At 41.8% G+C, this 15,766-nt stretch overlaps 1 protein-coding gene across 5 annotated transcripts in view; it reads right to left on the bottom strand.

Moving 5' to 3' along the window:
* PDIA5 (protein disulfide isomerase family A member 5) overlaps positions 1-15,766 on the bottom strand; it is a 163,206-nt gene that overhangs the window by 119,986 nt on the left and 27,454 nt on the right. For all 5 annotated transcript variants that reach the window (XM_083490363.1, XM_083490362.1, XM_083490361.1 and 2 more), the window contains exons 2-3: positions 13,454-13,580; positions 8,406-8,493 (exon numbers count right to left, since the gene is read on the bottom strand). In XM_083490363.1, the coding sequence (XP_083346489.1) occupies positions 8,406-8,493; positions 13,454-13,580 (215 nt within the window). The remainder of the gene's footprint in view (positions 1-8,405; positions 8,494-13,453; positions 13,581-15,766) is intronic.

Genomic DNA, 15,766 nt, shown 5'->3' with positions numbered 1-15,766 from the left:
TTGGAAAGCAAATAATAGGATAATGAGGTTAGGGAAGCCAAGCATCAAAGTAATTTTGGTCTCAATGTGAAGATTCTACAGGTATCAGTGTTATTTACTTTGGTGCAAGTCTGAACAAGACTTCACCCCTCATTAGCAAACAATTATGTTAGCAAAAATTATGCTCAAGGAAACTCCTCAGATTAAATCATCTCCTGCTGAGAAAAATCATCTCAAATGCATTGCCTGAGACATCTTACAATCTTGCCATCAGCACTGCAGCTTTCCCCGTGGAAACTGCTGTGATAAGAATACCATTTAAAGATCCACATTAGTAATCTATGGCTAATTAATTCATCATACCGATTAATGACTTTGGCACTGAATGAGGACACTTCTTCGCTTTGCAATACCAAGAGCTGTTTCAACTCAAAGACAACAGACTAGCAAGTCAAACGCGAGGCAGGTGTCTTTGGATGTCAACCATAAGGAATGGAGAGTACAACTCAACAGCATAGCATTCCAGCTGTGCAGAAACCAGCGTGTTATAACAAATGGCATTTTCCAAGGAGAGGCATGTTAATAAGTGAATCTCTCTTGAAATCGACACCACTGCACAGAAATAAGCAGTAGGTTAAGGAGAAGTGCCAAACACAGCACAGGATCTCCTGGTGAAGAAAGACAGAGGGACTTTCATCATTTTAAAAAGAAAGAAAAGCTCTTTCATCATAGCCTTTTAAAACAGCTGACAGTCCAATTCTCAAGCATCTTGACAGAAGGAGCTCTGCTGGCTTCAGTGATCCTCTCACTTGCCAAAGTACTTTGAGGATCAGCTTGGTAAGAGAATAGTCCTGTCATTCAATAAACTTGCACAGATGTCTGGCTATGTGTGAGAAGGAACAGGAAGATGCACATATTTAAATGCAAACATTTTTGATGTCCTATTGAGTTCCAGCTTTTCATATATAGTGGGTCGGATCCAGGCTTTACATAAGTTCCACTGACAGGATGCTTCACTGAAAGATATGGGGTGGACAAAGGTTGTTTTCTCTTATTCCTCCTCCAACCTGCAGCCCACTGTTCCCTCAGAAAAGCTGCTTCCGAGGCTTGGGGCAGGGGGGACCTTCTTGAACAGCATGGGAGCAAGGGCACACTTTGGTATTTCAAATTTCAGTGGCACCCTGTTCTGCTCAATTCACTACATCCTACTTATGGTGCCCCCTAGTCTTGGCGCCGAGTGGAATGGAAATGATCGTGCTGCCCTAAATCCACCTCTGGTTGGAGGTGGGACTGAGAGCTGCACTAACAGTCCCTGGGATACAATCCAATTTTCACACGCCTTACATGGGGCACATGTACTAGAAAGAAATGTGAAAACTGGAAGAAACCATGGAAGAATCAACTTCCAACACCATCACCGCCACAGTGGTAGATTCCACAAAATGTGTAACTAGACTCCAGGACAGCACAGGAAAGCTGCAAGGAACACAGGTTGCCCTGAACTTAATTATACAACATCATTCAAGGGCTTTAAAGAAAAGGCACAGTGGGGAACGCTTGATAGCCAAACTTTTAATTAAAAAAGAACAGTCCTGAAAATTCAGTCAATGAAACTTTAGGGAAGAATTAAAAGGAAAAAGTCTAAAGCAGTGCAGCACAGAGGGATATGAGGTGAGGACTCCTCAGATATGCATAAGGATGAGGTGACCTGGGCATCACTGACTAACTGACTCAATGGCTGCAGCACATGTTCTTATTCGTGCTATGGAATCAGTCTGGAGGAAAGTAATAACACTGATATCAATACAGATCCTATAAACCAGTTATACCTGCTAAGCAATTCTCCTCTCCTTTAAAAAATGGATGCAGTTTCCATAAAAAAAGAATCTATATCCCTTTTACTAGAGGCTGTTAAGACCATGTACTGCAGAGAAATGGAAAGACCTCAGCCTCCCTACACTAAAATTTTGGTATTTTAAAATATGGAGCATGAGAATGATTGAGAATTTATTCAATCAACTGCAACTCTTAGGGAAAAGGCAAAAATGGAGGGGGGGCAAGTATTTAGATATATGGATTCAATTTCTGACATGCCAAAAAAACCCAAGTCAGTAGATAGCAAACCTGAATCCTTAAGATGCTTCTGGGAATATTAACATAGGCAAAACATAAGAGATTCTGTACACCCCGTGCGATTTATGACAGAAAGCCAGAACATTTAATTCTGTCTCCTTTTTCGTTTCTCCTCTGTATAAAATTTCAATACATTATAGCGGAACAATGAATGCAACATCAGTGATGTATTTGTATGTGTTTGGGGATGTTTCAAACCCTGCCTAAACATTAAAAGCTTCTCTCCACATTGCCTCAAACCCATTTTGCAGTACGATTCTAGATACTGCTATGAGTTTGGGGGGGGGGGAGAAGCTGTATGCAGAGAGCCTTCTGACCCCTGGAACCAGCCAGACTAGCTTCTTGATGAGGTGATCTTCTAGGTGATGGATCATTAAGAGAACAAAGGAAAGGGTCTCTGTGTGAGATGACAATTGGGTGGAACCCCCTCCCTCCCTTAATTCAAAATTTGTTAGAAGGAAAAGCCAGAATTGAGTAGCAGTGATGTACGTTAAATCAGCCTTTCCCAACCTGGTACCATCCAGATGTGGTTAGGGTTCAATTTCCATCATCCCTGACCATTAACCATGCTGGCTGGGGCTGATTAGAGTCAGAGTACAACATCTGAAAGGCACCAGGTTGGAGAAGGCTGTACTAAATGTTGTTCTCTCTTTGCCAGTATATAATTTTACATTGTCCACTCAAGTCTTTACTAATGGAGTGGAGAATCATCCTACTAGCTGCCCTAACTCTTTTCTCTTTTCCTCCAAATCCTTAGTTATTCAATGAGATCAATTTTAAACGGCTATGAATCCAGTATGTTAGGCACAAACAATATTAGTTTTTTTAATTTTCCATATGCTTCGACTGAGTTAAAAGTAACTATTATCCATTTCAACACAACAAAGCTTTTACTTTAAAAATGCTTAAACACATAATACTAGGGAAAACTTTCAACATATGATGTTTGACATAGCCTGCATGAGCAGGAAGAACCACAGTGAGCCTTGGACTTGAACACACTCTCCTCCCTCTCCTCCTCCAGTGTGTGCCTGCAAGGAAGAGTTTGAAAATTTGTTCTTGGTTAACCACAGTTTGCCACGTTGTCCAGGCCTAAAATTGTGGTTAACCTTTAATACGGTTAGCACAGTGTGTGAATGGGACCGATTAATGCATTGCCTGCCCCTTGGTCACTGCATTGGAAGAATGCCACTCTGCCTAGACGACCTCATTCAGAAGTCTACTTCTGGGTCAGAGAAGAGCCCATTTGGTATTATGTGCACATCCTGGCACACTGACTGCAGTGCTTAAACATTTACCGAACTGCAATGACGAACTGCACCTCCAGCCCTAGTAGTTAGCCTTTTATTTCTAATCTAGATCTAATGCACTGGATTTTCCACAGTATAATGGGAACATTCTGCTTAAAACTGACAAGCAACAAAAAGTAGATATCATGCGTACACTGTGAAATCTCACCAGACATTATTAATTCAATATTCCAATGTCTCCTCCTCTGCAAATCATTCAAACATCAGACACCTTGGGCAAGGACTCTTTAATTAAAACATGGGAAGGCTACAATAAGTAAGTATTTCTGTCACATCATTTGTGGGCCTTGCATCCTTAGTTGGACATGCTCTGTGTGGATTATGCAGAGAGCAACACGTGGAATGAAATGATGGGTGGTTCAGATTTAAACCTATCATTAAATCGTATTACTGTCCTATAGGAGATAGTATGGGGAACCTCTGGTCCTCCAACGCTGTGAGACTCCAATTCCCATCAATACCAGGCATCATGACCAATGGTCAGGATGATGTGAGTTGCAGTTCAGCAAGATCGGGGCGGGAGGGGGCCACAGGCTTCCCACCCCTGTTGGCTGGGATGCTTGAGGAATTTACTCTGTGAATTCCAAAGTGAACTGACCTAACCCCCACAGGCTAATGTGTGGATTGAGCTTCTTCAGGTTCTGCACTTCTCCCAAATTTGTTATATAGCTCTAGACTGAAAAACACACCAAAATGAGTTACAGAATGGTTATTTTAGGATACAAAAGGTTTTGAAATGCATACACTGAGATAAAATATTTAAATATATTAATGCAAAAACAGGAAATAGCATTACTATGAATAAATACATGCAAAATTGATGCTGACTGGTAACAGACTGATTCATCCACCCCTAGATGAGGGTATACCAAGTATAGCTACATTTATAATTAAGGCTTCCAAATTGAAACTGCCTTTTAGAGGGTTCACCAGAAACATTTGCTGTTGTGCACAAGGGAGATGTTCACTGAACACAACGTCAAGTGCCCTTGTGGGTTTGAAGTTAAAAGCCCTGCATGCATGGGGACCTAGAACATGGACAGAGTGCCACGTGAAATATCCCAAAACTTTTTGAAACAAAAGGGATTGGGGTGGGGGGGTGGAAATCAGCATCTGTAGTAGCAGATAGCCTGACCCAATCTGCAACTATACAGAAGTGTAAGAAAATAAGAATCCTACTGGATCAGATTGAAGGCTCCCCTCAAGTGTGGGTTGGGGTTCATTATCAATACTAGGCAAACTGTTACACTTTAACACAGTGACTAAGGGACAGGCAATGCATTAGCTGGCCCCTTTCAGACACTGCACTAACCACAGTTAATGTGTATCATAATTCTATGCCCGGACAACACGGTAAACTGTGGTTAACCAAAAACATGGCAAACTGTGGTTAACCAAAAACAGAAGATTCCAAACTCCACAGAAGGAGAGGGGAGCAGAGCGTGTGTGAAAACAAGGCTTGCTGTGGCTGTTCCTGGTTGTGGTATGCAAACTGGACCAATGTATAGCTTACCTTTTGTCCCACAAAGCCTTTATGGCAGGTTCCACTATTGCCACAGTACAAGCCTTTCAAGTGAAAAGCAGTGATGAGAGGGACATACTGGCCTTTGTGGACTAGATACATTGCCTGTGCTTGTTTTAACTTGAAAACCTAAGCAGTGGTGGGACTGTTCCACCTTCCAAAACACATAGAATTACACCCATAAATATTTTCCAGCGAACACACAAGGAAGAAGTAGTGCCACAATTTACTTCTAAGATGAACAACAAGACTGCACAATAAAGAAGCAGTTTTGAGAATAGCTCCGTGGACAATGCTGGGATCAACAAAGAGATAATAAAATGATGTCGCCTGATAATAGCTGGGGCAGCATCTTCCTTTCTCCCAAGTCAAGAGTAAAACAGTAGCTATAAGAAACAAAACACAGCCAATTTCATAAAAGGCAGAGCTGTCATCGCTGCAGGGAGAGCAGAAGGCAGCAGCCACACAGCACAGCATGCCTGCCAGCCTTGCCAACACACACACACACACACACACACACACACTCTCTTTCTTTCTTCCCCTGTTCAGAAAACTCGCTATACTGTGTGATATGAGAAGCAAAGCCAAAAAAATAAATAAATCTGTGCTACTGGGAAAGGAGAACGTAGCAGCCAAACAAACCGCTCCTTGTCAATATTTGTCAAACAAACTGGGCATACACAGTAAATACCCCCCAACATCTGTGTAATTTGCTGCTTCAGCCTTGAGATCCTTGAGAAGGAGTTGCAACATGTGTTTGCAATGGGAGGGTGTCTCTCTCCTCAGGCACCTCCCTGAAGCAGTTCTTGTTAAGACTTGTGGTTTCAAAGTGCCTGCAAAAAAAGCTAAGTCATTGGGGGCTGATGACAGAAAGACACACCAAGACATTTCCATATTATGGGAAGTATCGCAAAGTTAACAACTAAGCAAACAAACCAACATAGAACTTTCTTTCCAATAATGCCATGAGAAACAATCAAAAATGCAGAAAATGAACCCTGCCCAAGGCAAAACACTGACACAAGCTTAAATCATTGTTTGATTTGCAACACACTTCTCCCAGTTACTATTCAGATCCAGCTTCTTACTTAAACACAAACACACACTGAATCTTTTAAAAGATTTAGCAGTTTCTGCTAGGACACATACACCTGTAGAGTTGGAAGGGACCACAAGGGTCATCTAGTCCAACCCCCTGCAATGCAGAAATCTTTCACCCGACGTGGGGCTCATGATGCAAGACAGCCAACGAATTGAAGCACAAAAGTATATTATGGGAAAGCATTAGTGTTTCCAGAGACATATCAACAGCCCCTCTGAAGGTTTGACTCCAAAGTTACGTGCAAGAATATAAGACAGCGATTTTGCTGAAGGGCTTGTAGTGACATTTAGTTAGTGGCACAACATTGTCAGACGCTACATAGAACAGAGAAGCAATGTGGTTCCTGCCAAGAAGGCTCATGACCTAAGTTCAATAGGACAAAAGTGAAGGAGAGGACATGACCTGAAGATGGAACAGTGAGGCTTGGGGAAGGTCAAAGTGATACCAGAGGTTTTAAGGAAGGCAGTTGTGTGAGAAGCAATTTAAGCATGGCAGCTAAGGCCATGTTCACTTGAACAGTTATTACAGTTCGAAGAAGTCCACAATGGAAGTAAAATTATTGAAAGGAAGGAAGGATCCACTAAAGGGATCTCACTCTAGAAAGAACAGCAGAGGGACTCCTGGGATAGGGGATACTTTAGCCGAGCAGCTTCTAAAATTGTGAATATGGGGGAACCATGTGAATCAATTGTGACTCCAAATTCATTTTTTGATACGGCGAGCAGAAACTGGAACCAATTACTTTTTTTAAAATGAACTTGCCAGGCACTGATCAAAGACTATTTTTAAAAAATATAGTTTGGACTTTGGATTCAGTGCAAGACCCAACACAGCCTCAGTGCTACTCTCAAATCTGCTTTGTGAATTAAACAATCCTGGAGCCATTCCAAGAAAAGTACTTTTGCAGCTCATACAAGTGGCATGCAGAAAATTCATTAAGATGGGGATGGCTAACCTGTGGCCTTCCAGTTGGTGTTGGACTCCCATCAGTCCCAGACCATCAGCCCCAGTCAGCATGGCCAGTGGTCAGGGATGGATGGAAGTAATAGTAATAAGTACAGCAGCATCTGGTTAGCCAATCCTACGTTAATGCAGTATCTGTAAAGCACACTTAAAGGCTCGGGAGATACCAACTATATTATGAATTATATTTAATAATCAGCTAAAAGTGATTCTCAAATAAATTCCAACCATGTAATAGAAGCATAGGAAATTCTCCACAAGCAAAGTAAAGGCGTAACAGAACGTTCAGTGCCTTACCACTGCCTATCCTCCTCTCTCAACGATATGCTGAATATATACAAAGATGTACTTAAAGATGACGCTTCTCCCCTTAAAATGGTATCCTAGAAGGTGCTAGAAGCACACCAAAAGCTTATATGCACTGAAATCCTCCATACTCCCCTGACAGAGGGAGAAACAAATAACTTAAAGATTATTTGAATGCAAGAGCCTGCATTCTCTGGAGGTTTTAACCAGGGATGAGGAACCTGTGCCCCTCCCAAGTGCTGTTGTACTACAACCCACACAATCCCTGACAATTGGCCATGCCAGCTGGGGCCGATAGGACTCCCAGGAACATCTGGAGGGTCATAAACTTATCAAAGGCAAGTGATCTAAATCTCCCAGGACCAACAATACCTCTCAGTCAGAACACTGCAGGTTTTATCCCTTTGTTCGGTTGTTCTCCCCAAAGCGAGGGGTACCGGGAAGACCACATAAAGCAGCAGAGCCGCGTGTAGGGGACAGAGGATGATAATACTGCCTGGATGAATGGGGCCAAGGAGGAATGTGGTAGTTACAGAGTGTTGCACAGAATAGTAGCAGGTGGCTCTGCCTGTGATATTAGTGTCAAAATATCACAGGTAGATCATGACGTCTGTGGTAGATCACTGGCTCAACAACTTTGACCTGAACCCCAAAAAGGGGGTAGATCACTCTGTTAGTAGATCGCAGTCTCTTGGGAGTTGGCCACCCCTACAATACAGTGGTACCTTGGGTTAAGAACTTAATTCGTTCTGGAGGTCCGTTCTTAACCAGAAACTGTTCTTAACCTGAGGTACCACTTTAACTAATGGGGCCTCCCGCTGCCACCTCCATGCGATTTCTGTTCTCATCCTGAAGCAAAGTACCTGAGGTACTATTTCTGGGTTAGCGGAGTCTGTAACCTGAAGCGTCTGTCACCTGAAGCATCTGTAACCCGAGGTACCACTGTATAGGAAGCCGTGGGGAACAAAAGACAATGCTTTCTCCTTACCACATAAAGCACACAACGGCAGCAAAATCTTGCTTGTTTAGACATGGGCAATTCACCAGGTGGGAGAAGGGGGGGCACCATATTGGGCAGGACATTACATACCCGCAATCTATCCATGATATAGTACCTCGGCCTTTCACCGCTTGGGCTACATCAGATAATAACCTGAGTGAAGTGTCAGCAGCAGCCGCTGGAAAAGAGAGCAAAATAAACAAATAAATGTACTGTATGTATTGAAACAATAACTAATATCCAGTGCAACTCTGCAGAATTCTGTGCTGAAACACTTTCACTAAGTTCTCCCTGCCAGAAAACAAACAGTTGCCAGAGGCAGCATAGGCTTTTCCCTCAACATTTTACTAAGGGCTGGGATCCAAAGAGCCACTTTAGATATGCCCAAGAATTTGGGCATGCTCAGTAGGATTTTAGATTTGTCTTCTTCCTTCTTTGGACACTCTGCTCCATACCACACACTGTTTCTGGATGTCAGTTTCAAGTGTGGTTTACCATCTGTCATGGATGTTGTTGAAATGTCACAAGCCCAAAACCTCCTTAGGTACGGGGGAAAAATTACATTCACTTTCTGTCAATGAATACAGTAAGCCAGATGTGATGAACCTTTGGCCCTCCAGATGTTGCTGAACTACAGATCCCATCATCCCTGGCCTTGCTTGCTGGGGCTGATGGGAGTTGTAATACAGCAACAATTGGAGGGCCCTATCTGCAGCAAGGAAACTATGTTTGCCTACCTTTCATCATGCTGATCTTCATGGCTAAGCAATTTCCTCTCTAGCTTTTAGCTTCCCCAAGCAAGTAGGTCCCTGCTCCCATTCATTTCCCCTTCCATGTGCTTGGGCAAGTTTCGACACTGACAAGTAAGTTTTTGTTTTAGTCAGTCCATACCAGGACACCAAGAACAGAGTCAGCACAGGTTCTAAGTAGAGGCCAGTATGAGATGCCTCCGTGTCTGTTTGGCAGCATGAGACAGTCTCCCATCCCTGAGCTGTACTTGGGAAGATACAGCCAGAACCAACCCATGTTCTGAATCAGGACCCTGCTGGTGTTCAAGAATAGCAAGAGCCAAATACAAAGCTGATCAATGTGCATCTAGTTGTCACACCACACCATGCCCATCTCTCAAGTCCCATTAACTGGATAGCTCTCCTACTATTCTAGAAACCTTATCTCTGATTCATTGGACAGCTCACCATCCTCAATGGCAAGATTGAAATCTGAGCCAAGGTGATGAGAACAGGGCAAACAGTAAGAAATCTTCAGACATATAAAATATATTTTCTAGGGAGGGAAAGTTGTGAGAAGACTGCCCCCTTTCCTTGCAATTTTTACTCAAGTAGGGTTTTGCATAAAATTAGTTAATATTGTTACCACAACTGCATTTAGCTATATCGTTAAGTGTGAATATTTTACACATGTAAATTTCCTCCATCTATTTAGAGAGCTAATCTTAGCTTCTTTTCCATTGCTTAATGTGAAAAATCTGATAGATTGTTTTTAACAGTCAGATTCAGCTCCGATATGTGTCATGCATCAGATATGAGACACATTTTTTTAAATAAAAAATAATAGTAAGATAACGTTTACAGCAATCTTTTAGGAAATATTAATGCCATCCTATTCTGTATATTTGGATATGCTGTTAGATACTCTACTTGACAGCAAAAAAACAAAAGACACATAGGCCAGCACTGCTTTAAAATCCTCTTTCAAATTCAGAGAATGAAGTTAGAAACCCTGTTGCAAATTGAACTTTAAGAGTTAGTACAGAAAGACAAGAGTAGAAAATGAGCTTGCTATTCTACCTTATGCTACCAATAGCATAAATATTTTAACAGCAATTAGGTCACATGAGCATCCATTAAAAGCTATTTCACTTTCTAGTGCAATTGAGGAAAAGTTTATCCTTCTGCTACAAGTGCCTTATCTGAATTTTAAAGGAAATCTTACAGTAGAGAGGTAGGTGAAGAGGAACAGCATTTTCACTCTTCTCCCCTGCTACTATCAAACCCACTGTTTTAGAATGCATGGATAGAGAGAATCTGATACACCGTCATAGTGCTGTGAGGAGAGGAAGAATCCCAAATACCCTTCAGGAACAACCAGCAGGAGACTCCAGGTGCTCAGACTCCTACATGGTCATGTGGTTCCAAAACAGGCGAGAGGCTGCTCACACACAGTATGAATTGAGGACGTTCCTTCTCAAACATAAAAAGTGAACATTATGGGAATACTGTAAAGGCAGACTGACAGATGTGAAGAGGAATTCTAATTAGCACCTACATAATCCCTTCATTTAAGATAGTTCTTTTCCACAAACAACTTCTACTGCAGAGAAAGGTAACTTGGGTTTACATTATATTAAGAAAAGAGGTAGCAATATCCCAACTCTGAAAGATAATTCCACTCTACAGATTTGTTGAGCTATTCCTTGTCGAAGACAATGTGCATTGTTTTGCTGATAATTAGCAATCCACATTATCTTGCAAGTTATAGATTTACTTTTAAAATATTATTATTAATTAGTGGGTATACTGTATGATATAGTTCTGGATTTCTAAATGCTCAGTGGCCTTTCTAGATCAGATTGTTCCCATGTGGTGTCCCGGTTTTTTTGAAAATCTTACTAGCACTGTGGGCCTTTTTTTATTATATGCAATGCACAAATGAAATTAATTATATTCTCTGATAACCAACAGCCATAGGAGACCATAATGTTTCTGCTTTCTACTTGTGGCATGCTGCAAATAGCATGATATACATTATTCTGTATTATCAATAAAATGTACTTATTATTTAATTATTCACTGCTATCAATGTGCATTGTGCTTTACAGTGTACATAAGGTCAGGTCCTTGCCTCCCAAATCTGAATTTGACATAGGAAATTATACTGGACACAGTGGGTTTAAATTCTGCATAAGAATGCATTGGGCCACTATTAGTTACCTCTTCTGGAAGAGCCATAAAGACCAAAAACAAACAAACCCCACATCAACAGCAGCAGACAACTGTATATGCTCGTGGACAGCAGTCTAACAAGATAAAAAATGTATTTAAATATCAGTGACGTGTATAAAGAGATGAGCAATGAAGTCTCTGGGAAGACTACCCTCTGCCAGAGGCACCATCTCCCGAATATCACATATGCTAGCTTATGTGTGCAAAATCCCACCTGACATTTATTAAAGGGGAGTGAAAGAAAGGGATGGGTGTAGGAACAGATGACAAATGGAGCTATGCAGTCCCTTAGTGGTGGACAGGCCATTTCTAAGTGTTGTTCATCACTGGTCCTTCCCTAGTAACTCTGAAGAAGTTTTTTCATTGGAACAAGTGTTTCAGGACACTTTATAGCTGAGTCCTGTTGAATTATTTTGACTTTGATATTAGCACAGACATTACTCCAAACCATGGTTTGTATTTAGAACCTGAACCATGTACTGAACTTCCAAACTCACAGGCAAATCATGCATTATTTCCACTTGTTTGCTTTCATTTTCTGACAGCTGAGCAATCCAGGCTCTGGGGGGAACTGTGGACATAACTATTGTTTGTGGACTCCGACAGCACTCGAAATCACAGTCAGCATATCCCACTTTAAACCATGGCTGCAGCTTCTGGTCTGCTGGCCAATCTTCTTAATCATGGTTTTGGAAGGTGGCTGAATCAAGCATCTGTTCCCTTTCCTGTCCCCTCCATTATCTAATTAATCAATAGAAATTAGTAAAAGAGTCCTGCCTTAGTAGCAAGAAGAGATGAACCTCAGTCACTTAAGATTCCATAAAATTCTGCCCTTTAATCTAATTATGTTGCAGTCAATGTAATATATTCTAAAATCAGATAAATTAAAAAAAAAACCCTAATTCTTGAATAAGCTTCCCCAAACAAGCTACTTGGGAGAAGCAGCTCTCCCCCTTTCAGAATAAGCAACAAGGGAGCTTAAGCCTAAGAGCAACTGAAAACTGCGTAATAAAATTTAAAAACCAACATCTCTTGGCTTGTTCCTCTTCTTCACCCAAAGGGGGGGCTCAAGGAGGGAATAAAAAAGCATTAAAGAGACCAATTTGATCTAATTTCCAAGCTAATGTGCAGATCATACATCTCCTGGCCAAGTAAATATCACAGCCATGAAATATTAGGCGTAATTAGCCTTTCTACACACAGTGCCCTAAATGGGCCAAGCTCTTGCAAATAATCTTGCCAAGAGCAGCTCACAATCCAGTACAGACAATTAAAAAGAAAGAGAAAGAAAGCAGAAGAAAAGCTGTACTATAGAATCAGGGATGGAGGCAGAAGGAGGAAACCAGCAGAGAAAAGAAGTTGATTGTAACTGAAAGAGACAGCAAGTGGGTGGCTAGCAGACAAGAAGTTAAGAAGGGTATTTCAAGCGGAGGTGAAGCATAAGAAGATGCAAACGGAACAGACCAAAGGCGGGGGGGGGGGGGAGGAGAGAGAGAGAGAGAGAGAGAGAGAGAGAAGGAAACAGAAGGATAAACACAAATGCTGGTGACACCAACTTGGTGTGTGGGGATGCTTGTATAACTAGGCGTAGAGGAAGGAAAATGGCTCTTTTTCACACACAGTGTTTATATATTATATATATACGATAAAGGGCAAATAAAACTATTGCTGAGAACATCCTTGATGTGTGTTAAGAGAACAAAGGGAAAAGAATGGTATGAAGAGTGCCTCAAGGCAAAAGAGTGGAATGACTTGTGTGATGTTAAGCCGAAAAGCTCACCAGATCTGCCTCCATCTGCGCTTCTCGTTATAGGACTGCTCTTACAAAACAGAAGCGATACATCGTTTTATTTATAAAAGTTATAAAATTTAAAAAAAAACTTATTTTGTTCGGTATAAGGACAGGAAGAAAAATAGCAAGAGAGAAATTAATTCATTCCTGGGGGGGGGGGGTCAAAAGTTTTATCAGCAAATGCTTGTATCAGTCTGCAAAACAGTCTGCTGTTTATCAGATATACAGTATATAAGGTCTGAAATCAAGATTTAACTTTTAAAAAATAATAATAATCCTTGCTCTTTTAGTGATCCTTTCAACCTTGACAGCTACTCAGCATTATTTGTTAACATATTAATTGCTCTTAAACCTTTGCTTGTTTTTTAATGAGCAGCACTCACAAGATTTGGAATATAGCACCAACACATTGTTCCGTGTTCTCAGGAGCTTCTTGAAGTCCTTCTGATCACTAATTTTCTCTATCAATGGGGACATCTTTGCTGATAATAGGCAGGCTGGAAAGATGGTCTGCAGTAGAAAGACAAAGAGAAAAACAAGTAGGCACATTACTATTACGACACAACCTGTTTGCATGAGAGGGTGCAGCAGAGCCAAAGGGGGCTGAATACAAAACAGGCAGCAATAAAACATGTGACATAAGTATGGGGTTAAACAGGCCACAGCTGTATTGATTACAGATGTCAGCAGGTTTTGGCAAAGGGAATGGGTATGTCTCCTTAAATCAACCAGCCCACCTGCGAGTTGTGGATCAGCAGGGTTGATCAAGGTTACAGGTCACCCTATGACATGCATCAATTCTAGGAAACCTCCATAACCACCATTTGGGGGTGCTATGGCCCGTCAGCCCCCGAGTTGAGTATCCAGACAAGTAGCTCCTCCCCAAGCTCTATAACCAGTGGAAGAACAAAGTGGCAATAACTTTTCCTGCCAACTACCCACACTCTTGCACACTCCTAGGGTGGATCTACACACAGGGGAAAAACGCTATAAATAAGTCAGAAATTAAATCATTATAACAAAGGAGGGGGGAACTATGTAAGATCACATAGAAAAGTTTTCTGCTCTACAGCACCATCTGGTGTTGCATGTTTATAACACATTCAAAACACTGTTTTTTGACTAATGTAGCTGAGTCCCTATTTAACCATGGTATGGTATAGCATCACATGTGAACTGGACCACTGGTTCCTAGTCCACAACCTGCCTTCCCAGACACAAAGACCTACCTGAAGTCTAAAAAATGCAGATATGAGACAAATGTATCCCTAAACAGGTAAGCAAGTGAAAGACCCACTGTAGGGTAGGGATGGCAAAGAAAGAAAGCAATGCCCAAATTCCAAACCACTATGAGTCATAGGACTAGAAAGCCATCTCATAGCAAGGCAGAACACTGGTTGACCTTGCTCAGTTTAGTCTACACAAACTGGCAAAGGCTCTCCAGGGTTTCAGACAGGGGACAATCCCAGTCCTACCTTGACACAAAACATGTGCTCTCCCAATGACCTATGTCCCTTCCTCTGCTTGATGCAGCAAGCAATCCTGGGACACCAATGGAAACAGACCCCAAAGAGGTCATGGAGAAACTAAAAGGGTTTACAATAGGGATACAACAATCCCTCACACCATCCAGCAAGGTAGTGGCAATGGTTTCCATTACAACTGCATGGTAAATATATATTAGACGCAATTAAGAGGCCTAATGTGGGCACTCAAAACAGGTTCCTATCAAGCATTAGGGAACCCAGCAGAAACAATGCTATCCATGGCCGCAGCTTCTACACAATCCTGGAACAGGTATCACTGACCAAAAATAGACACCACCTGTATTCATCATCTTCAGAACAAAAGGGTTAGCGATGAAGAGTATGCAGTAGCAAAGGATGATTTTTCAGGGATAAATATGAACGCCCAAAAATCCCACTTTATTTTCATGGCAATCAACATTGCTGTTGGAGGCTATAAGGGATATTGCAATTATTGCATTGTCTGCCTCCCAATGTCTGTAGGCAAGCTGTTATTGAGTCTAACTCTTGAACAAGAGACATACATTCTAGCCCTGTAGTCTATTAAAACACTGTGTTTCTCCTGCAGCCTCTCCACTTCCCCATTCAATGCTATTACTTAGTGAAAGCCTCCCCCTCCCCAACTATGTGTTTTTAATATCCGCTGCACCGGTTTGGAGCTATGAAGAGTGAAAAACTGAAGAAAGTTTGAATTCAGACACCTCACACAAAGGGGTGATCAAATAAGACGAACAGTAAATGTGCAACTTTGCAAACGCAGCCCTGCATGCACTGATATGATGGTAATACACGAGGGATGCTGAACTGAGGGCAGCATTCCCTGTGACTTACTCCTCAGGGAGTCACATACCAGGAGCAGAGTTGGTAATGGCCAGGGATAAAAGTGGGCAGGGCAACCCCTTTTCTCCCCAATATCCCTCTTCTCTCTCTCTCCCCCTGCCCCCCATTCTGCTATCCCAAGTAAAGTTGTCCCTCACCACATGTGACAGTAGTCTCTCATTACACACAACCTGCTCAGACAGAATATATGTGACCTGCTGCGCTGCCTAAACCCCTTTGCCGTTCATGTGATTTCTCAGGGGAAGTGTGCATTTTCGGAGGCCAGAAAAATGTGCTGCAGCACACTCATTTCTTTAATGTGTGATTACAGGAACAGTTCTGAGAATTAAC

Source organism: Podarcis liolepis, assembly GCF_965112155.1.
Source record: "Podarcis liolepis genome assembly, chromosome: 1".
Classification (NCBI taxonomy): Eukaryota; Metazoa; Chordata; class Lepidosauria; order Squamata; family Lacertidae; genus Podarcis; species Podarcis liolepis.
Note: the sequence above shows the minus strand (reverse complement) of the source record. Positions and strands in the feature narration are given on the sequence as shown.